Source organism: Monodelphis domestica, chromosome 2, assembly GCF_027887165.1.
Source record: "Monodelphis domestica isolate mMonDom1 chromosome 2, mMonDom1.pri, whole genome shotgun sequence".
Lineage (NCBI taxonomy): Eukaryota > Metazoa > Chordata > Mammalia > Didelphimorphia > Didelphidae > Monodelphis > Monodelphis domestica.
The window spans coordinates 289,610,227-289,634,737 of record NC_077228.1 but is presented as its reverse complement, the minus strand read 5'-3'; the positions used below and the strand labels follow the sequence as shown (position 1 = coordinate 289,634,737).

General features: G+C 34.7%; 2 protein-coding genes across 13 annotated transcripts in view; one reads left to right on the top strand and one right to left on the bottom strand.

The window, feature by feature from the left end:
- The window catches only part of SUPT3H (SPT3 homolog, SAGA and STAGA complex component), a 668,918-nt gene that overhangs the window by 7,875 nt on the left and 636,532 nt on the right, over positions 1-24,511 (top strand). For all 9 annotated transcript variants that reach the window (XM_056818332.1, XM_056818334.1, XM_007484000.3 and 6 more), the window contains one exon: positions 16,552-16,655. In XM_056818332.1, the coding sequence (XP_056674310.1) occupies positions 16,552-16,655 (104 nt within the window). Of the gene's footprint in view, positions 1-16,551; positions 16,656-24,511 lie in introns of those variants that run through there.
- Positions 1-24,511, bottom strand: part of RUNX2 (RUNX family transcription factor 2) — a 234,194-nt gene that overhangs the window by 178,014 nt on the left and 31,669 nt on the right. The window lies entirely within an intron of this gene.

Here is a 24,511-nt window from a genome sequence, read left to right as displayed (position 1 = left end):
GTATAAGTAACTTATAGTTGGAGAACATTTGACTCTGATCAATTAGTTTTTATAAAAGATGGGAGGGAATATAACTCTTTGGGGTCTCATTACATAGAAACTCTCCAGCAACTTCCCTTCCCTCTTTCTACCAACATCAAAATCCCCTTCCCATATCACTAAAATAAAGTAAATATACTATGCTTGGAGGAGGAAAGGTGTGGTCTGTGTGGGTATGGCAACTTAAAACTTTCTAACTTGTTTATTCACTCAAATGAATGAACATGTTTCATTTGCAACCATTTAGACTTGAAATATAATTTTTCACAATGAAATCATTCATGATGTTATTTGATGTTTAGAAAGTTAATGACTTTTATCTGTGTTCTGAAATAATTAAAGAAGAGGATATATTCCATTGCCATATATTTTTTAGAAGCTTCAGAGCCAGCAGGAAGAATAACTTAGGAATAGTTTATCTTAGGAATTTATCTTCATTATTCTCCAGAAAAGTATTAAAGTTCTGAAAAAATTCTGCACAGTAGATGGAAAGCTCAATGGGCTAGGATCTCCAGCAGGTTACCTTATTTTTCTTTGCCTTTATTTCTTTATCTTTAAAATGAAGGGTTTTAAGTTCTCTTGCAATTCTGCATCTAAAATTTAATGAATTAAATTTGTAGTTTTCAAGGTAGCTGACTGGAAGTTTTATTTCTCTCATGAGACAGTTTGAATACTAAATATATAACATTAGTTATTTTACCCCCTTTTTGGTTAGAAAAAATAGCCATATTTATATATGAAGAAATTGAGCTTCTGGAATATGAAAAGTGTTAGGAATGCTTTTAGAATATTAGAATATTTAGAATATATATTCTCATATAACCATAGAGTAGAGGGGATTTAAGGAGATTATAATTTTTTTTCCTGCTTCTAGGTAGGATTACACTACTATCAAACTATGATATTTTAAATAATTATTCTGTTATACTAAGCAGTATTCTAAATGAGTATTTAGAACTATATATTGATCAGTCTTCTGCTTAGGTTATATATAGGTGTATTGTTGTTCTTTGTTATGATACTGTAAGAGGTATTGCCTAGTCCTTAGCACTCTTATGCCTTGGAACTTTAGTATTGACTCCAAGACAGAAGGTAAGAATTTTATCCAAGCCTACCATAAAAAAAAAATCAGTTGTTGAATTTCAACACTCCTTTATACTCAGTTTGTTTTGAACCCTTACCTTCTGTCTTAGAATCAATACAGTATATTAATTTCAAGGCAGAAGAATATTAAGGGTTAGGCAATGGGGATTAAGTGACTTGCCCAGGGTCACATAGCCTGAAGTGTCTGAGACCAGATTTGAACCTAGGATCTCCCATCTCTAGGCCTGGCTTTCAGTCCACTGAGCCACCGAGCTGCCCCCAATACTCAGTTTTAAGTCTTAGAATTTCAAGATTTGGCATTTCATTGTTTTGGTTTCTGTAAACTGTATTTGAGTGAGATACTTTTGTTCATATGGGTATATGGATCTGTCTAGTTACATTTTGTTTTACTTTGGAAGGAACATTAAAGTAGTATTGAAGAGAGAAAGACAGACATCCAGGTATTATTGTAACATTTCAACCTCAGTTGTTGGATGGGGAAGATTTTATATAAATCTAGACTGAAGAAAAAGTTGATTTTGGATCACCTTTTCGCAGTCATGGTAGCAGCTTTTTTCATGAAGGGGTCTCAAATTGAACTAAGAGAATTGTGACTTTTACTCTTTATTATTATTATTATTTTTTGCTTTTACTCTTTAGGAAGATAATAGAGAGTACTTTCTGCTTTCTATCATGTTTAGGCATCATCTTTTTTGTCATCCAATGAGAAGTTTGGCTAGAAAATGTTTATATCAGTGTGGAAGTACCTAGATAACTTTGAACCTGGCAGGAAGAGTATTTATCCTTTTTTTTTTTAACCCTTACCTTCCATCTTAGAATCAATACTGTGTATTGGTTCCAAGGCAGAAGAATGGTAAGGATTAGGCAATGTTAAGTTAAGTTAAGTGACTTGCCCAGGATCACACAGTTGGGAAGTGACTGAGGCCAGATTCAAACCTAGGACCTTCATCTCTCAGCCCAGCTCTCCCAATTCATTGAGCCACCCAGCTGCCCCAGAAATTCTCCTTAATGTAATTCTACTTATGTAATTCTCCCTTAATTAAGTATGTAAATAGGTTTTGGCATTTCTGTTCAGATAAACATCAGTGATATGCACTTAGTACAGTATTTAGTACATATTACACTTAATAAATGTTAACTGCTTGTCTGCTAGTAGCAGGAGCTGAGGAGCTGAGGGGTAAGCAGATCACATTGATCATCTCTAGGCTAAGTGGGCCCTGCTGAATCTTTTTTCTACAGACAAGTAAAAGCCTTTTTACCAAGGCAGTCTACCTTACCCCTCACAAAGCCCAATCACTGTATAGTTAAAAGGAGAGATTAATTTGATCCTTGCCTTTGTGACCATATCAGGAAAGTCAGTCATTGAAAGCCATCCACCAAAGCTATTCCTCCATCTATCCTTGATATCAGGATGGATTTTATCTTCCTTTGGTCACCTCTGCTTCTTCCTGTTGCCCTGAACTTTATTTATCTATCTATCTACCTATCTACCTATCTATCTATCTATCTATCTATCTATCTATCTATCTATCTATTTATTTTATGCCCAACCTTAACCTTATTTATTATATCTGGCTCATCCACTAAGACCAAACCAAGATTTGTCATTTTTCTTTTTTCTTTTTTTGTTTTTTTCTTTTTCTTTTTTTTTAAATTTATAATATTTTATTTGATTATTTCCATGCATTATTCATTAAAGACAAAGATCATTTTCTTTTCCTCCCCCCCACCCCCCATAGCCGACGCGTGATTCCACTGGGTATCACATATGTTCTTGATTTGAACCCATTGCCATGTTGTTAATATTTGCATTAGAGTGTTCGTTTAGAGTCTCTCCTCTGTCATGTCCCCTCAACCACTGTATTCAGGCAGTTGCTTTTCCTCGGCGTTTCTACTCCCACAGTTTGTCCTCTGCTTATGAATAGTGTTTTTTCTCTGATCCCTGCAGATTGCTGAACTTTATGTATTACTCCCTGACTGATTCCTCTGAGGTATCTTAAGCTATGATACTTTTAAAATTTCATGACTTCCAGTCACAGTTTTCCTTACTGTTCTTGCTCTTACTCTTTATTTTATTTTTTAAAATTTATTTAAAAAATATTTTTCCATGTTTACATGATTCATTTTCTTTCCTTCCTCTCTTCCCTCCCCCCTTTCTGGAGCTAACAAGCAATTCCACTGAGTTGTATAAATGTTATCACTTGATACCTTTTTCCATATTATTCATCTTTGCTATGGAACAATCTTTTAAAATCAAACCCCCAAATCATATACCCATATATACAAGTGATGTTTTTCTTTCGTGTTTTTACTCCCATAGTTCTTTCTCTCAATGTGGATAGCATTCTTTCTTGTAAGTTTGACTCTCTTTAAAAACCCAGGAAAACTTCCATTGCTCATTTTCCCAGACTGCTTTGCTTTTAAGGATAAGGGATAGGGAAAAAGTAAAGATTGTCTTTAATAGGAAAGGGAGAGAATTTAGACACAAACCCTGGGAGAAGATTCTGGAAGGAGAGGAGGATCTTGGGAGTTTACTGGGTTTAAGGGTCTCTTCTGGATGGCTCTCCCAACTGAAAGAGAAAACTAACTGCAAAAGTAGATAGTTTAATGGAAAGAACCTAGAGGGATTGGAAATGGGGAAAAAAAATCCCAAGTAGGAACCTCCCAGGGCCAGTAAAGTACAACCCTTGCAAGTATAAAAAAAGGAAACACACACACACACACACATACACACACACACACACACAGAGTTTATTGAGGGTAGGCAAATGATAAAGTACTAAATTTAAACAGCCATAGCTCCTCCCACCAATCTACGTTCTTCCTTCCAGGGGATCCTCCTTACCAGCTCAGAGGAAAGCCAGTAAACTCCCAAGATCCTCCTCTCCTTCTAGAATCTTTTCCCAAAGTTTGTGTCTAAATTCTCTCTCTTTCTTCTAAAAGACAATCTTTACTTTTTCCCTATCCCTTATCCCTTATCTTTACAGCTTGAAGTTGTGGATGGACACAAACTTCCTTATCTGGTACAGGACCAGAATTATTGAAACTCCTCAGTCCAAGCTCTCTTCCAAGTGATGCTTCCTGGAATGATCTTTGCCTTGAGGAATGTATCATATAGCAAGACCCCATATACTGCAGAATACTGAGGAATTGTCTACTGCCTTCTAGTTATAGGAGAACTGACCTATATCAGGATGTATTTCAGTCACTTCTCTGCCCTTTTTTCCTCTCTCTTTTTAAAAAACATATTAGTGAGTGTTTCTTTTTCTTTCTCTTCTTGTGTTTTTAGGGTTGCTTTCTGTTTTTCTTTTACCTACTCAGTGAAATGAAAAGGCTATAGGCCTTTTCCTTCTCCTCTTGAATTACCTTATTCTTCTTTTGAGGAGACATTGCTGACTTTGTTTCTTTAGCTGACATTGCAAATCTAGATTAGCAAGACTGGAGGATTCTAGTTTTTCTTGAATGATAATGTCACTGTCCTTCCTAGACACATTTTTATCTATGAAAACTTGAGGCTGAATAATAGGGATCATTGGACAAGATTTCTTTTTTTTTTCCTATTGATTATTTTGATGACCAGAAGCACATGTAATTTGGGGTGTTTTGTCCTGATGGCTTAGTTTCTGTGCCTTAGAAAATCTATATGAGAAACTTTACTGTTCAAAGATTTGCACCGAGTTATCTTTGTCAGTTGTCTCTGCTTAGTTAGCTTTGTGACTAGAACTTTTTGGGAGACAGTTCTGTTACATTTTTACATTTTGGCTATTTGGTGGCTCTTTTAACCCTAGACAGGGAGAAAAAAATTGCTTAGAACCAGAGCTGTGGATTGTTAGTCTTCATACTTTCTAAGCAAATGTTGACAACTCCTTAGTTTTAAATCCAGTGGCAACTTCTACAGATGTGGTAGTAGAGCTCTGTCAAGCTGTGCGTTTCCTATAAAATAAAAGATGTTGGATGGACCAACTATTGCTGTCCTTTTCATTTTTGGTAGTGTCTGAATGTTGTTACTGAATGATCTTTCTAGGAAGTAGATGTACTTTAGTGGAAATTGGATTTTAAATTGGAAAAGTCAGGTTTTAGTTCTGGCCTTACCAATGATCAGGTATTTGGCCTTTCTCTTTGGGCTTCAGTTTCTTTGTCTGTGAAAAGAGCTGTCCTTAAGGACTGCTAGATAACACAGTGGATAGAGTGCTAGGCCTGGATTCAGGTAGCCAAATATGGCCTCAGACACTTCATAGCTGTGGGCCCCTGGGCAAGTGACTTAACCCCAACTGCTTAGTCCTTACTGCTCTTCTGCCTTAGAATCAATACTTAGATAGAAGGTAAGGGTTTAAAAAAAGAATTGTCTTATCCAGAAAAGAAAAAAAAAAGATGTTTTGAGGTTCTTCCCAGTGATAGTGATATGAAATAAGGTGTTTGATGTTTGATAATTGGAATTGCCCGTTTCTTGATCAACCCTGCTAACACCATGACCTCTTCTCATACCTAGATTACATCAAGGAAACCTTGGTTAAGGAACTAATGGGAGTCTGGCATCCTCCAATCATGTTTCCTCTGCCTGTTTCAAACTGGCCTCTCATTCTTGCAGAATGGAGAAATTGCTAATTTCACTATTTATATGAAAATATGATAGATGTTATCTTTTTCTTAAATATATCAGAAAGATTCTAGAACTTTAAAAATAAGATGGTCTATATACAAAATTTATAAAAATATGTGTGTTTTTTTAAAAGTTGCCCTATTTCTTAGAATCAGTATTGTGTTTTGGTTCCAAGGCAGAAGAGTGGTAAGGGCTAGTTATTGGAAGTTAAGTGACTTACCCAGGATCACACAGCTAGGAAGTATCTGAGATCACATTTGATCCCAGGACCTCTCATCTCTGGGCTTGGCTTTCAATCCACTGAGCCTTCTGACTGCCCCCTAGAATGTTTTTAGGTCATTTTTATGTATTAACAACTCAGATCTTCTATTAAAAAACTCCAGAATAAAATATCCTTTTAAACATGGTCAAATATTGAATATTATAGTTCAGCATGAAATTCTCTATGGTCTTATACTGTTTACAGTATCAGAAGTCATACCATTCTGTAGTTGGAAGGGACCACATTCCCCAGATAGTCCAACTTGATCTATATAAGATTTTTTTTTTTATCAATCAATAAACATTTATTAAATGCCGACTCTGTGTCAGGTACTATGCTAAGCACTGGGGATACCAAAAGACATAAAAACAATTCCTGCCTTGAAGGAGCTTACCACATAATGGGAGAGGCAACACACAAAAATATGTAAAATGCAAGCTATATGCAAGATAAGTAGGGAATAATTAACAGAGGAATGTTAATATAATTAAGTCTCTTTAACATTTCTAACAGGTACTGATTTTCAGCCTTTGAGAAACCTCAGTGAAGGAAAATCTGCTACTTTCTAAGGCAGATTGTTTTACTTTTGCATAGTTTGCTTGATATATTTTTATTATTTGGATTCTATCATTAGAATTATCATTTCTCTTACCTAAACCTTTGTCTCTGCAGCTTTTGCCAGTTTTTCCTACTTCTCTTTGTAGCTAAGGAGAATGGAATCCATCTTCCACATGACTGCCCTTTAAATACTTATTCATCTTTCTTTTGCATCTTATCTTTACCACCCTAAACATCCCTCCAGATAATCCTCATCTAGCATAGCCTAAGGCTATCATTTTATTTGGTCAACCCACTTGTCAGTGTTCTCTTTAAAATATATTGCTAGAGCTAAACACAATACTATGAATATAGTCTGAACAGCACAGAATACAATGCCATATCTTTTTTTTTGTACTCAGTACTTCTCTTGGTAGAACATCAGATTTTGGTAACTTATTTGTTGCCATGAAATGATTTATGACTTAAACTGAATTTCCAACCAAGAAAAACTTCTAAATCTTTTTCAGTGATCTATTATCTAGCTATAGCTTCTCCATCTTCTACTTTTGAAGTTAATTTTTTTTTTCAACCTCTTGCTTGTCAAGATCTTTCTGGAACCTGACTCTTTTCTCCAATGTATTATTGTTTCCACCTAATTTTGTGCCATCTTTAAATTTGATAAATAGACTATATTTGCCTTCATTCAAATGATGAATAAAATGATTAAATAGTACAGGGCTCAAGAGAAATCTTTGGGGCACTCTACTAGAGACATTTCAACCTGTTTTTGAATCCTGTACTGTACTGTATTATAGCCCACATCTAATTCCATCATGACAACAGGAATAACAAGAGCCTTAATACTTTGTTGAAATGTAAGTAAATTATATTTTAGTATTCTTCTGGTACAGTAGTCTAGAATGTGGAAATGAGGTTAATCTAGTGTCAGAGGTCCTTGATGAAGTCAGTAAGCCCTCTTGTGAACACTGTTTCCTTTTCTTAGAAGTTCATTAACTACTTATTTAATAAGAATTTTGTCAGAAATCAAAGTGAAGTTCATTAGCCTTTAGTTTTATGATTGTGCTCTTTTCCTTTTTTTATTGGGCAAATTTTATCTTTTTTTCTAGTAGTGTGGAACATTTCTTGTTCTTGAAAATCTTTAATATTATAATTGATGGCTCTGGAATTATGTCCCCTAGTCCTTTCATTACTCTAGGCTATAGTCCATCTTTGGTAATCTGAACTCCTTAGAGGTAATTCGTGCTCTCTTACATTTCCTTACTTATCATGACTATCAGCTTTGTATCTGCCATTTTTATTCCGTTCTTTCCAGTCCAAATATTATTTTTGGTAGAGAAAACAAATGAAATAAATGGTGAGAAATGCTACCTTCTCTCTTTCATTTGTTAGCCTTGCTCCATGTCCTTCAGCAATAGGCAACAGATCTTATTCTCTTATCTTTTTTTTTTCTTCTTCAGTGTTGCTAAAAGGACCCTCTTGGTTCTTAATGTTTATCACAAGCCTCAGCTTATTTTGAGTTTTTTGTACTCCGAAAAGTATTCTTTTTTACAAGACCATGCCATACTTTTATATTCATTTTTCATTACCTACCCATGCTTCCATTGTCAATATGTCTTTATAAAATCTTAGATTTATCACTAGAAGAAGCTTGAGAGATCTTGTAGAACTATTTTCTTTTTCTTTTTCTCCCCTTCCCACCCCATTTTAAATATGAGAAAATTAAATCCATGGAAATTATTTTTCCAGGGTCTCAAAGGTACAAATAACAGAGCTAGGATTTGGTTCCATGTCTTCTGACTCTGAATGCAGCACTCACTCTGTGGATCCACATTCTTCTCTTTTTTACAACTCCTCTTTTTTGTCAGTGGAATTGTTTCAGTTCTTGGCTTCAAATTCAAATTATAATTTTTGAGAGCTTCCTATATCTGTTTCCCTTAGAGGATTTTAGTCCATGCATTCACACTAATTCTTACTTTGAATCCTTCTAAATAAGTTCTCAAATTTAGGGAGCTGACTGTGCCCAGTTGTTTTTTTTTCTGACACATTTTCATAGATAGAATAATCAGTTTCTCCTAAGGCTCCTATAATTCCATCCCAGAAACTAGTTCCCATTTCAGAAACAATTTTTGGTATAGATGAAAAGACCACCAAATTTGGAGTCTGATAATTCAGGTTTAAATTGCAACTCACACTTTTTGTGTGACTTGAAGCAAGTAATTTCTCTGGACCATAGTTTCTTCCCCTGTAAAATTAAAGGATTGGACTAGTGTCAAACTCAAATAGGAAGGATCCCTAAGGGCTATGTGCTGGCTTAGTTTCAAAATGTAATATTATTATGTTTTATTTTTATTTTGTTAAATACCTTCCAGTTACATTATAATCTACTTTAGGCTTCATTTAGGAATGTTATGTGAGCTACACAAGTCCACTGTGTGATTGACACCTCTGGACTATAGATAACCTCTAAGCTCCCTTCCAGTTTAGATCTATGATCCTATGTATTTCCTTATTGGTTGTATGTAGATTATAATTGGGAATTAAGTGCTGTGTAGTGGAAAAAGTGCTATATTTGAGTATTGATAGAACTGGGTTCAAACTCTTAATACCAATATGTGAGCATGGACTTTTTAAACCTTTAGTGTCTTTATCTTTAAAATGAGAATAATAGTGTTTGCAGTACCTCTACCATATGCGGTTGCTGTAAGGATTAAATGAGATAATATATGTAAAATCCCTTTGTATATCTTGAAGAGCTATTATTATCATCAGTTGTCTATACTATTCTAATGATTAACTGTACTTATTTTTTCCTTCAAAAAATCAATTTTTTTCTCCTACTTTTAATTTCCCATCTTTATTGGGCTTTTTCAGTACCTTCAGTTAAAAAACTTCTGTAGGATTTCACCATTTTTCTTGATGTTTTACAGTTCTGTAAGTCACTTCAGTTTAGAAGGTATTTGAGTGAATTATGTTGGAGTGGGGAAGATACAGAAGAAGACTAAAACTGTCACAGCACTGGAACAACTCACTATCTTACTGGGAGACAATATGTACTTCCTGGAAATACTTTAAGTAGGAAAAATGAATGGTGCATTCCATACTATCAGAACTCAGTAAAAGGAGACCGTATTTTGGGTTGGAGTCCATTTTGGAAGAGAACCCTGATAAAAGAAGAATGGATGAAGATATTCTAGGTGTGAGGAAAAGAAAGAATAAGTAAAAGGTGCCAATGTGTAGTAGATTTAAGCTTCAGTTAAGAGGTTTTCCTGACTTAAGTGGAATAGTTTTGATAGTTAAGGTGGGGCTAAATTGTAGAGGTCTAGAGCTTTAGAAGTTTGACAAGGCTGATGGTATATTTGAAAATACTTTATATATTTTACAAAGTGCTTTCACATTTATTATGTTGTTCAATGTTTACTAAATTGTGAGTTGAAGGCTAAACAACTGTTAATTTTTAACTGTAATCATTTATCTCAACTTTTTGGCTTATCAATAAATTCAAACTATGACAATCAAGGTTCTGATATATTTAAGTCATCTAAACTTCTTTCTGGATGATTACTTTTCTTTGCTCCAGGCTACATTAATCACCAAATATATAGTGACTAGTTATATGCAATCATATTCTCAGGATGTATTTCCTAAATTAACTGCTCAGGTAATCTAAATTTAATAAAATAAAAATGATTTTACTGCAGAATTTTCAGTACAAAAATTGCCTCTTTCAAAATTCATTTTTTAAAAATTAAAATCAAATTTCAGGTCTTCTTTATAGGAAAATTTAATAATGTGACAGATAAAATATTTTCATGACTAGTTAAGTAGTGTTGATCAGAACTGATCTGTTTAGAAGAGTTCATATTTAAACTATTGCATGTTGAAATAATCTGTGCCCCAATCTGCACATCTGCATTCAGTTTGCAGAATATGGCAAACAGCTGCATTTCAATTGAAAGCTATAACAACTGTAGGACATTAACCCGTTGAGAAGATTACAGTAGGTTTTCAGTTCCATGTTAACTGTATTTATTAGAGAAAATTGACTTGAGTGCTTCTGCTTTTGACTGACATTTTTTTTAATGTCTGGAAGAAAGGAAATAAAGCATCAGAATGATAGGACTTTGATGTGTAAAGGAGTTAATATTTAAAGAAGCTAATTATCTCAAACATCAAACTAAATTGTAGCCCAGGGAAATAATTATTTTAAAGAGTTTGATGAGCTATTGACTCATCTTGTCAAGAAAATGCCATACACCTGTTTGATTTTTAGTTAAATTATTTTTGAAAAGATGACCATAGTTTAAAGAAAGTATTATTGGATACTTTCCTTTTACCAACAGTGGTTTTGATGTGAAACACTTGCACCAGAAAGTTGTGGTTTCTTCAAAAGTGTCAATCAGTAAGCATTTATTAGGGACTTACTCTGTACCAGATACAGTCAAGTGCTAGAGATATAAAGAAAGGCAAAAACTGTCCTTGCCTTCAAAGAGCTCAAAATCTAATGGGAGAGACAACATGTCAATAACTCTGAATGGACAAGATTATATAGAGTAGATGAAAGGTGGTCTCAGAGTGAAGAAAAAAGGAATGTGAGAGAGGAGGTGGGAGGGGGGCAAGAAAAACTTACTGTAATGGGATTTGATCTGACTCTTGGAGAAGCCAGGGAAGGTAAGGAGGTAAGATGAAGAGGGAAGTATTGCAGGCATGGGGGACAACCCATTGAAAAGCTACAAAATTACAAGATGGAAGTGTTGTGTGTGAGGAACAACAAGTAGGCGCTGGATCATGGAGTGAATAGAGAATAGTAAAGTTTAAGAAGACTGGAAAGGTAGGAAGGGGTCAAGGCCATGATTTGGCTTTAAATGCCAAACAGATGATTTTATATTTGATTTTGCAAGGAATAGGGAGATAGTGGAGTTTATTGAGTAAGGAAGAGATGTGACATGGTCAGATTTGCTTTCACTTTAGGAAAATGACTTTGACAGTTGAATGGAGGGTGGATTGGAGTGGGGAGAGGCTTTGAGGTAGGGAGACCAACCAGCAGGAGGCTGTTGCAGTAGCCCAAGGTAGAAGTGAGAAGATCCTGTATGAGGCTTGTGACTGTCTGAGTGGAGAGAAGGGAATGCATGCAGTAAGGTTGTGAATAAAGAAATGTCAGAGTTGAAAACAGATTGCCTATGATAGATGTGTAAGGAGCTGACAAAGACGTTGAGGTTTCATAGCCTTATATCTGAGAGTTACTGGGAGGATAGTTGTGCCCTTTCTAATAAGTAATAGGAAAATTGGAAAGGGGAAGTTTTTGGGGAAAGAAAATACATTTTGTTGTGGGCATAACGAATTTGAGATGACCTTGTGATATTTAGTTTGAGATGTTCTAAAGGTAGTTACTGGTGATGTGAAACTCGAGCTCAAGGGAGAGATTGGGACTGGATAAATAGACCTGGGAATCATTGGTATAGAAATGATAGGTGAATTTATGGGAGCTGGTAAGATCAGCAAGTGAGACAGGAGAGAAAAAAAGAGAAGTGGTCCCAAGACACAGGACCATTCACTGTGAACGGGCGTGATATAAATGGAAATCTAGCAAAAGAGATTTCAGAGCAGTTGACAAGTAGGAGGAGAAACAAGACAGAAAATGATGTCCTAAAACCTAAAAATTATCAGGGAGAAGAGAGTGATTGATAGTGTCAGAGGTTGCAGAGAGATCAAGACAATTGAGGACTGAGAAAAGGCCATTAGCTTTGGCATTTAAGAGATCACTGGTAACTTTGGAGAGAGCAATTTTAGTTGAATAATGTTGGAATCCAGATTGTGGAGAGCCTATTATTTTTTCCTCTGATGTACAGTAGTTACTTTTATTTTTCTACTTGACATGACAAGAAAGATTACTTACAGGGGAATGGGAACATGTATGAAGATCAGGAACAAGAATGTGACCACTTTAGTCCCTCTCTTCCTATTCCTGTCTTGTTTCCTTATTGTGGAGAGTTTAGAAGAGAAAGGGGAAATGAAATGGAAACCCTGAGTATGGATAGTTTTTTCAAGGAATTTTAGCTGAAGGGAAGAGATTTGAATGATAGGTAGTAGGATGGCTCAAACACGGTTTGTTTTATGGTTGTGGGAGACATGGGCATGTTTGTAGACAGGAACAAAGATAGGGAGAGTTTGAAGAGAATGGATAGTCAAATTGAATTGGATTGAGAGTGAGACTAGAAACATGTGAGCAGTAGGAGACTTATTTCATGGTTTGTGGTGAGGCAACATTTTCCCTAAGGGGGCAGATGAAAGAAAGAAATGCAGAGGTAAAATTCACAGGATTTGGGGAATCAAGTTGGAGAAGGTTCATCAGTAGAAGAATTTTGGCTCTAGACCAGTGGTGGTGAATCTATGGTATGAGTGCCATCTATGGCATGTAGAGTACTCTTGGTGGGCATGCTGCCCTGCTCCTCCCTCCTCCCTCAAGTTCATTACTAGAAAGGCAAAGGATGGAGCTGTTCCCTTCCCCCTCTCCACAGTGGCCGACTACATTTTTTCACATCACCTGCCCCTCTACCCAGCAGCTCAATAAGAACACATATTCCCTTTCCCTCCTCACTTCATATCCCCCCCCCAGCATCCCAATGGAGGTGTTTTCAGGGGGTGCCTGGCACTGGGGGGAGAACAGCACAGGGTTGGGGGTGGGTGGGCACAGCAGTCAGTATGGGGGGTGGGGGTGGGGGTGGGGCCTGCCACTCCATCTCTAAAAGGTTCACCATCACTGCTCTAGACTGTAGAGAATATGTTGGTAACATGAATGAAAATAAGAGAATAAGGAGCAAGAAGATTCCTTAAGAAAGTTATATGTTGGGCTTCATTTTAGGGTTCCAGCTTCTTGTTGAGGCTACTTGTTGAAAATGATCTGTTATTCCTTCTTCATCTCATATCACTCAGATGACTTTTGCCACTCTCTTCTTTCCTTCTTGTCCCAAATATAGAGGTAGCTCTACTCATTGCTAAGGAAAACCCCTCTACCTGTATGTGATCCTATTCCATCCTGTCTCTTCCAGTGATTCCTCTATCATCCCTATCACTCAATTATCTTCAGTCTTTGTGTACTACCTTCTCATTTATCTTCAACCTTTCCATGCCTAACTACCTACAAATATGCTCATATCTCCTTCATCCTCAAAAAAACCCTCACTTGATTCTTCCATCCCAGCTATCATTCTATATCTCTTTTGTCCTTTGTGGCTAAACACCCAACTACTACTTGATTACTTCCTTCCTCACTCTCTTCTTAACCTTCAATCCAACTTCATACTTCATCATTCCACTGAAATTGCTCTCACCAAAGTTACCAGTGATCTCCTAATTGCCAAAACCAGTGGTCTTTTCTCAGTGCTTGTTCTTGACCACCTTGCAGATTTTGACACTGTCAATCACCTTTTTCTTGTTGATGTTTTCCTCTCTCTTGGTTTTTAGGACACCATTCTCTCCTGGTCTATGAAATCTCTGTTTCTCAGTTTCCTTTGCTGGCTCCTCATCTAGGTCTCGCCCACTAATCCTGGGTGTCCCACAGAGCTCTGTCCTGGACCCTCTTCTCTCTTTAAACAATTTAAATAATCTATTTGGCTCCCAAAGATTCTATCTTAATGATGCTAAAATCTATCTGTCTGGTCTTAACCTCTGCTGATCTCTCCAGTCTCATGTCTCCAAGTGCCTTTTAGACATCTCAAACTGGAGGTCTAGTAAACATCTTGAAATGAGTATGTCTAACATTGAACTAATTATCTTTTCCTCTTTCCAAACTTCCTTATTACTGTTGAGGGTACCACCACCTTCCTATTTCTCCAGGCTTTAAACCTAAAGGGCACTCTTGACTTCTCATTATCTTTTACCCTGCCCCCATATCCAGCTTCTTGACAAAACCTTTCAATTTTACTTTTGCAACATCTCTTAAATGATCCTCTTTCTTTTCTCTGATACTGTCATCATTCTAGTACAGACCGTCATCATGGTTGTTCTGTCTTACACAAATCTCTCTTCTCTACAGTCCATCCTTTTTTAAGAATTGGTGCAATATTCTCTTATCTTGAGCTCCAATTGTTCATCATATCTATCAGATATTCCAACTTAGTGTCCCTTTAAGCATTTAAACTCAACATTTCAAAAGATTCTTTTTTTCCTCAATCCCCTCCTTCTAACTTTTGAACTTTTAAAATTCTTTATAGGACACTAGGATCCCAGATTGACAGTTTAGCATTATCCTAGATATCTTACTCTCACCTCATATCCAGGCAATTACTAAATCACATCATTTCTACCTCCACAAAATCTCTTCAATCCTTCCACTTTACTCACAATGCTGACTATTTCATCACCTCTTGCCTGGACTACTCCCTGGACTTTCTGATTCAAGTCTTTGCCTACTCTGATCTATTTGCCACAAAGTTTTCAAATGATTTTACTAAAGTGAAGATCTAACTGATTCACTTCGCTACTCATTATATTCCAGTGGTTGCCTATTGCTTCAAGAATCAAATATGAACTCCTCTCTTTAGCTTTTAAAATCTCTACAACTTGGTCCCAAACTGTTTTCCCAATGTTCCCCTTCCTGTACTCTATACTTTGGCCAAATTGGCCTTTATTTTATTTTATTTTTTGGCTGTTCTCCATGTATGATGTACCATCTTTATCTCCCTTGTTATTGCACTGGCTGACCCCTATGTCTAGAACACACTCCCTCTTGAACTCTGTTAGGATCCCTAGTTTCTTTCGAAACTCTGCACATTTGACATCCCCAAATAATTACCTTGGATTTATTTTGTGTATTTATTCTTACCAGGCCTCAGACATTTATCAACTGTGTGACCCTGGGCAAGTCACTTAATTTCTCAGCATCTTAGTTTCCTCATCTGTTAAGTGGGGATGACAGCATATATTTCTTGATGGTTAGGTGGTGGTTAGGAAAAAATGGGATATTTGTAAAATGCTTTTTAAGCCTTAAAGGCCCATATAAATAGTATTATTCTAAGAATAAAATTTTTAAATTCATGAAACAAACTACTTAGGATTACAAACAAGACCAATTATTCTGAAATACAGTTATAAAAATTAAAAAAAAAATTAAAACAGTCAAAACAAGTCTATGGGTCCCAGGTTAAGAACTCCTGCCTTAAGCTATAACTTGAGGCTCTAGCAGATTGATGGGGGAAAGAATAGTGGGGAACAAGTTAAGGTCTCTTGCAGCTGCTGAATCTTGAGGGTAACTGGGAATTCTTTAAGGCAGATGTAAGGATGGAGAACTCTTTAGACCTGGGAATTGCCAGTCTAGAATCACATAGGGAGCCCTTGTTTGAGGAACAGCAAGTAAATTAATATGCATAGATCACAAGACAGGGACCAGAGTCAAATTGTGAATAGCTTTAAATGCCAAAGGACTTTATATTTGATCCTGTGGGGTCTCTTGATGTTAGGAAGAAAGCATTTTAGCAATTAAGTGGATGATGAATTGAAGTGTGAAAATCTCGATATAGAGAGATTAATTAAAAGGTTATTGCAGTATTCCAGGTGCGAGATTATGGATCTTTAATTAGAATTGCAGAGAGATTATAAAGAAGAGATATTTTAAAGGTAAAAATGAGGATTTGGCATCTGACAGGATATGAACTCTCTCTACCAATATAGTAGCAAGCAACTGTTATGCAACTTAAAGTCTTACAGCTTGCATTCCTTATCTAAATGAATTTTGTATCAACTCCTTAAAGGATACTTGCTTTTTTGAATGAACAATGTAGTTTTAACCATCTATTGTGTAATATAGAGGATATACTAGTTTTCTTGAGTTGATGATCAAAAAAGAGGATTTTTATACATTATATATAGTAATATATTTAAAGAAATTCATGCTTTTAAAAATGTATTGTAATGGTTGCCATTTTCATGTGTTTTTATTTATAATTAAAATGTATTTTCCAACCTTTGTTATTTCTTTTTGTTTATATAGATGAATAGTACTGCAGCTAGCCCAATGTCAGCTATTGCTACTTCAAGCAGTGGAAGAACCACAGGGAAATCTACAAGTTTTGCTCTTGAACTCCAGAGTATGATGTAAGTATTGTATCCACATAGACTTTAAGCTTTTTGAAAAGTGTTTTTGAGAAGGACATAGATCTAACAAAAAAAATTATTGAAAAATAAGTTTGGAAATGACTAAGAAAACCATGTTGAATAGTCTTTATTACTACATTTTAAATAAATGTCTAGCAAGGTAAAACTGCTCATCTATAATGTGATTATAGATTATCTTTATGTGATTATAATGAACACTTGGTTCTACTTTGAAAATAATATAAATGATTCATATTGATAAACTATGACTGCTAAGTGGTTCTAGCATTAAAAAGACTTTGCTTTAATTTCTCAAAAAATGGATGTACATTATAGATTTCTGCATTTATGAAAAAACTCAAGTATTTTAAGTAGTTGAAATTGAATTTTAAGCTCATGATTACAAAAGATATTCAGAAATGCTTTTTTAAAATGGTACTAACTCTTAAAAAACTTAGATTGATTAATCAATAATTTTTAATTGTGCTAATATTACTAAATATCATAACTTAGAATTTTGGTTAAGAAGCCAAGCTACATTTGAAAAGTTGCATAATTTTGAGGTTCCTTTCCAACACTCTATTTTGTTTAATTACTATTGTATTGAAACCTGCCTTGACTGAGGCCAGTGATTCCCAGTTGTGTGGCTGAGAAACTTATTCCCCCAAATGTTTGTTTGCTGATGCATTTTAGTTTTCAGTTCATGTGGTCTTTGGAAAGGGAACAAAATGAGTACTCCTTTTCCTCTGGATAATTTTTCATGATTTGTCAGTCATTTCGAAGGAAATATTTCTTTCTGAAAATGAAATATTTTCCCTTGAAGACTGAACATGGTGAATTGTACTGGTAGCTTAATTATGAAGTTCATGATAGTGATGATTATTAAGTGGGAAATGATTTGGGGGTTCTTTGTTCAGAATTTTCTTGTTGACTATATTGGACATAGTCATGGTTTTCTAGTGATATATCCATTGTTGTGTTCCTATTTGGGTAGCCTTGGTGATTAATGAGGCAGCTAGGTTGTGCAGTGAATACAGTGCTGGGCCTGGAGTCAGAAAAACCTGAGTTTAAATGTGGTCACAGATACTTATTAGCTCTGTTACCTTGGGTAATTCATTTACCCTCTATTTTCCTTATTTTTTTCAACTGTTAAGTGGGGATGATAAAACACTTACCTTGTAGGGTTGTTATGAGGATCAAATGAGCTAATATTTGTGAAGCTCCTTATATTATGTCAGTATACTATATAAATGTTTATTCCTTTTCCTTCTCTTCCCCTTCTCCTCTCAATAAAAAGTTTCTTTGGAGAGTTTTTACAGTAATAGCATAATTGCATTTCTGACACTGCCACTGTAATGTTATTACAGTTTTGATTCATAGTATTAATATGAAAAAATTCTAGGCTCCATATCCAATCTTAAGATAGGGCTTTTAAAAATATTGTGTTTTTTTTTTAACAGCAGAATTCAGAGTTAATTGTGATTTTACCTAGAAAAACAAAATAAAAGCAACTCATAAAGCAGTTTTATTTTATATAATATTCTTTTATATAATATTTCTTTTTAGCAGCATTTGGGTTTGCCTTTGGTAACTGAAGCAATTCAGTGCTAGGATAATGAACTAACTAGTTGGCCTAGGTGATCCCATTTTATATTCTAGGATTATATGATATAGAAGTAAATCACATTCTGTGAAAAAATATGGATTAAGTGAGCTGCTACTGGGTATTAGACTTTAAAGATATATACTTTAGAGGCAATTTGAAGTAATGGAAATTTGGCCTCAGAATCAGCAAGACCCATCACTGATGTGACCCTGGACAAATTACTAAACATCTCAGTGACCTAAGCAACATTCAGATTTTACATTATAGAGAGGAAGTCCCTTACTGGAAGCTTCCCACATGGATAAAATCACAGTTCTGGTTAAAACACACACACATACATACATAAATACATACATATTCTTATACACACTTTTCCCACAATTATATTTAGTTAAATTTTAAAAACATGAAAATTTCTCACATCCTCACAAAATTGGGAGTGGAACAGGATAAGGATTTCTCTCAATCTATAATCTTTAGGGAAGAAAATCTATAAATAAAGGATTTTCTGCACTATTTTGTACATATGTGTACCATGCTGCTCCCTGACACATTCTTGTGTAGTTCCTTATAAATTTCCTTATTCAGTGCTCCCTGTAATATATAGAGACTCTGAGTTCTTAAAGAAACTAATTATTTTAGGGAATTGAAGTCCTTTGAAATTAGGCAATGAATTTGAAATTTTGAATGTTAGATTGCTGGAGGAGTGAGCTAGAATCCTTATGTTGTTTATTCTAATTGCTATATTTTTGTAATACTTATGGATAGAGATCATCAGAATAAGTGAAATATTTAGAAAATAAATAATAAAGATGGAAATACAGTAGCTAGATAAGGTGTGTTTGCATTTTGAATAATGTATTTTTAAGGCATTTGACATTTATATATTTGGTAGTCCTGTTTAGTTCTGAACTTGGGCAGAACTTTGACAAATTAGTATATACCTAGATGAGATAGGTAGAAACTGATCATTGGCAATGGGAGGATACATTAAATGACCCTGGAATATGTAGCTTGAAGAAGAAAAGACTTGGGTAGAGAGTGAGAGTAGGATATGACAGCTGTCTTTAAGGTATTTGAAGGACTATTGTCTAGAAGAGGTACTATGTTCTGCTAAGTTTTAGATGGTTAAATTATAGTGGATGTTGTAGAAAGGCAGCTTGATTAAAAATAAGGGCAAATTTTCTAATAATTAGAACTGTTCAGAATTTGATTGGGCAGGAGGTAGTGAGTTTCCTATCATTGGACACTGGAAGTCCATAAACAGAGGCTGGAGGTTTACTTCTCTGGGATGCTTTAGAGGAATAAGTCTTTATGGCCTCCTACCTCCTTTCCAATACTGATAGTCTTTATGATTCTGAGATTCTGCATATTATTTCTTTTATGTCCCATGATTTTAGAAATGGATCATATCTGTAGAGCTAGAGGAGATCCAGTCTAAACCCTTTCATTTTACAGACAGAGGTCTTAAAGTCCAAAGAGAAGTGCTTGCCTGAGGTTTCACAGAGAATAAGTGGCAGAGTCTGGCTTCTAACCCAAGTCTCGTGTTAACTAAATTCAGTAATTTTTCCATTGTTCTGGGGAAAACTTCAGGGAAATCTATTAAAGCTTTATGTAAATATAAGAGGTAGCTATTGATATAGCTTTATAGTAGCACAATAAATTTATCTTAAGTCTATTTCAGAAGTGGAAGATCTGTTGATATTGTCACTTTGCTTTTATGATGAAACCTCATAAGTAGAACATTTTTAGCTTTTAAAGCTTTTTAAAGCAATTTTACATTGAAGAAAATCTTATTGGTTGAAAATATTTTACTATACTTCATATGTTGTCCTGTTGCTATGTACACATTGAGAATATGGAAGAAGAATGCAATATTTTAAGACTTTACAGTTTTCATTAAAGAATATTAAGATCTTCATTGTCATTTATAAAGTTCCTTATTTAAATAAGAACATGTGAATATTATTTAGTTATTTCCTTGTCATTAGGGATATAGACTTATTGAAATGCTTTTAGGATCGGAGGGACAAAATCAATTCCATGTATTAGGAAGATTTATCAGCTAACATTGTGAAAGGTAATTGAAGTGTGGTTTGACTGGAGGGGTTGTGACCCCTTAATAAGAGTCTAATACTTAGATGAAAGAGAATAAGGGCCTTTTTGTGGGATAATGTTAATAGTAAGAGAGAGAAGGATATTGTAGAAGTAGAATCAATAGGATTTGTCAAGTGACAAAACATGGAGTGAGAGGTCAAAGATGATACCTACATTTCTTACATAGGAGACTGGAAGAATCGTAGTAGTACTATTAACAGACATGGAAGGTGGGAGGGACTTTTTTTTTTTTTGCAGGAAAGATAAAATGAGTACTTTATAACACACTGAATTTGAAGTACCAGAGAGCTATTCAGTTGGGAATATTTAGTAGACAGAAATGTGTGTGTTCTGACTTTTTTCTTTTCTTGCGAGTCAGGACTATATATTTAGTTTGGGGAGTTAATCTGATAGCTTATAGCCAATTGAACAAATAAAATTGATTTTGGGAGAGAGAATTTAAAAAGAGGAGAGACTCATGGAGGTTATCTAAATTATATCACGGGTGAGAAAAGCAAAAAGGTGTCAGTCAAGGAGTAGGTTAACATAAGGTAGTGGGTCATTAGAAGTGTAAAATGCTATGGAAATGTATAGGAGGAAGACAAAAAATTTTTGGGTTTGGCAGTTATAGATCACTTGAGTCTTCAGTGAGTAGCTTTATTGGAGTGGTAGGGATAGAAGTCAAATTACTAGATGAATAGAAGTTTCAGATTATAATATGTTATTTGGAAAAGTTATTTCATATGTAAATACTTGTTTTACACATGACACTCCTGAATACATTTAGTGCAGAAAATGAAGTCCAAGTATTTTTAGAACAAGATTTAAAATCTCTCCTGTTGTCATTTTTGAATTTAGTTGTCATTGAGTTTTATAAAGTGTTTTATAATTTTAGGATAGTTATCTGTTCCATCCTGGTTTTAAAAGAAGCAAATAAATGAAAACTTGAATTTCACTTGACAGACTAGGGAGTGATTATAATGTGACATTGCATATTCACAACAGGATCCCTTTATCTTAATTTGTGGATTAAACTATTGAATCCTTTTCATAAAATCGTTTGACATGTGTAGGTTTAATTAATTAGTACCAGATAGTGATTAGAAGCTAACAAAAAAGAGTTACAAGGTATTAGCCACTGCCAGTTGTCAATATATGAAATAATATATGAAGATAAGATGTTTTTGAAATAGGCATTGAGTGAGCAAATTATTTGATTTATAAAATTCAGGTTTCTGCAACATATACTCAATAGGGTATAAAGTGTATGATATATATAAAAGAATAATTACTCTGGCATTATTAACAGTAATGTAAATTAAGTCATTCACTTATCACATTTCCATCACTTAAATGTTCTTTGCACCCTGCCTCTTTGAACAAGTGAGAGCTAGTAACAAAGGTGAATTTTTATTTTTCATAGGCATAGTGTAGTAGATATAGAGGCAGCATTACTTCAGACAGAGAGCTGATTTTGAATGCAGGAAAACCTAGATACATCAGTCTACTTTGCCCCCCAAAATCATTTAACCTCAAACTATACTTCAGGCAACTTCCTAGGACCTACTTACTAATCCAGAGACAGGTTTGGATCAGACTTGGTAGTAGTAGTTTCTATATAATTGTATATGTATATTTCTACATATCCTCATTAATATATCTCATTATTTAGTGGTTACAGTTTTTGAGATGTCAGATGAGCAACATTATTTCTGATAAATTCTAAAAAATGACTGTCCCATTGGAATCATAATATTCTGGAGTATTTGAACCAAAAGGAACCTTTTCATTTCATTCAGTCTTTTCATTTTACAGACGAGGGAACTAGGACTTGCTGATCATGTAGTAAATTAGAACCTGAATAAGAATCCAAGTTTTCTTACTTCTATTTCTCCACTATTCAGTAGGAAAATGTTGTTTGACTTCTGTTAAAACAAAACCTAGAGAAATTGTCTTAGGATGTGTGTAATAGAGTGAATATACTTCTTGATTATGTTTTTTCATGTTGTATGTTTGTTTCACTTAAAGGTGTACTATAGAGGGGAAAACATCTAGTAATGAGACAATATTTAAAATGGGAAGCATCTTTGGCAATATTCCTTTCTAAATTTGGATAACATATATTTTGGAATGTTAGAACATGAGACAGTGGTGGAAAAAATACTAGTTGTAGAGACAGAGAATCTATTTAGCCCTGTCTCTGCTAATATCTTATTTGACATTGTGACCCATATCAGATCATTTCACCTTTCAGAGTCCAAGTTTATTCATCTTTAAAATGAGATCATATTACATCAGTGTTTTCTAAACAATTTTTTTTATTCACACTTTTGGGCTTAGAATTATGGTGGAATCTAGGCTCTCTCAGTTTTTTCATTTGTAAAATGAAAGAGGTGTATTTAGATGACCTCCGTATTCCTTTCTAGCTCACATATATATATATATATATATATATATATGATTTTAGAGATTATTTGTGAAAGATTGGGGTAAAAAATTTTAGAACTTGAATGGATCTGTGATCTCATCAATGTGGGCATTCTTTCCCTCCATGCCTTCCCATTCTATGTAGCTTTTGTCCTTGTCTTGCTATTGATTCATCCCTGGCATTGTATAAGTTGAGAATCTTTTTTACATTATTTTGATGTTGTCTAGATACCAGTAGAATGTGCAGACTGGATTATCCTTCAGTGCTGTCTATTTATTATCCCTCTTTCACTATATTATTGGGCCAACTTTTTTTTCCTAGTAATACATTTTCCTGACAATATTATTTTATACATCTCTTCTTTGTAAGTCTAATTTGAAATGAATGACCTGCTGTCTATTCATATCTACCATTGACCTCTTCATTGACCTTTTGGTCATCTTAAATTCTGGTTTCTTCAGAAACTGTGATATACTATGATACACAGCCAAAACAACAGCACTGGAAGAACATTAGTATTAAAAGATGAATCCTTTAAGGAAAAGCTAGGAGTTGTTTAAAGAACTATGATCTTCTTTAAGGTAATTCAGCTCACTTTGGGACAAAATTGAAAAAGAAGGAGGAGGAGGAAGAGTAGAAGGGGGAGGAGGGGGGATTAGGAGGAGGAGGAAGATCAAGAAGAAGAACTACTCAAATGGCACTTAAAGTTTTATTGATGCCATTTATTTTTACATTGTATTTATATTTGGATCACAGTATCCCTCATTCCCATAGGAATTGAACCTGTCCTTTAACAAAGGTAAAAATTAAGCAGAAATTTACTTTACTACATTTTTATCTGACAACATATGCAACATTTTGACTTCTTAGTCCCTTTGTCTTTCTGCCAAGAAGAGGGAGGCTGTACATTTCATTTTCTTTCTTTGGGACCAGGATTGATTTTTATAATCACTCAGAATTTGGCTGCCTTTTAATGTTCTTTTCACTTACATTATTGATATAGTACTTTAAGGCTTACAAATTACATTCATCACAACAATCCAGTGAAATAGACTATGTAAGGATTATTACATATTTCAGTTTTATATATGGAGGAAACTGAGGCTTTGTTAAATGATTTGTCCATGTTCATACAGGTAGTCAAGGTTTGAGGTGCGATTCAGCTCTTCTTGTTCCAAGTATGTTATTCTGTCTTTCATGCCATGCTGCCTTTCTTCATTCCCTTTTGTTATCCTCCCCACAACGCTGAACATAATAAAGTATTTTTGATACTTATATTTTAGTGGGAAAATTGTTGCCTAGAACTGAAATATTCTCATATAAGCATTATTCACATTATGTAAGACACAAATTCTAAAAGAACAATTTGAGAACAATTGACCTCTAAGATCCTTTCTAGTCACAAAGTTCTATAAATATAGATTTTCCCCCCTTTAATAATAGCTTGTTTACACAGTATTTTAAGGTTTGCAAAATCCTAAATGATTATCATTTGATCCTTACAATAGCTCTTCGAAGTGGTTACTATATTATTTTTGCCATTTTATAGATAGACAACTGAGGCTTAGAGAAGTGGATGACTTGTCCATGCCCCTAACCAGAAATTGTCATAGGGAAGATACAAATAAAGTTTTTTCTCATCCCAAATTCATCATTCTCTACCATGCTATTGTTCCTTTTAGTGAAATTAGGAAGTGTGTCAGTTACTAGAAATATAATATTATA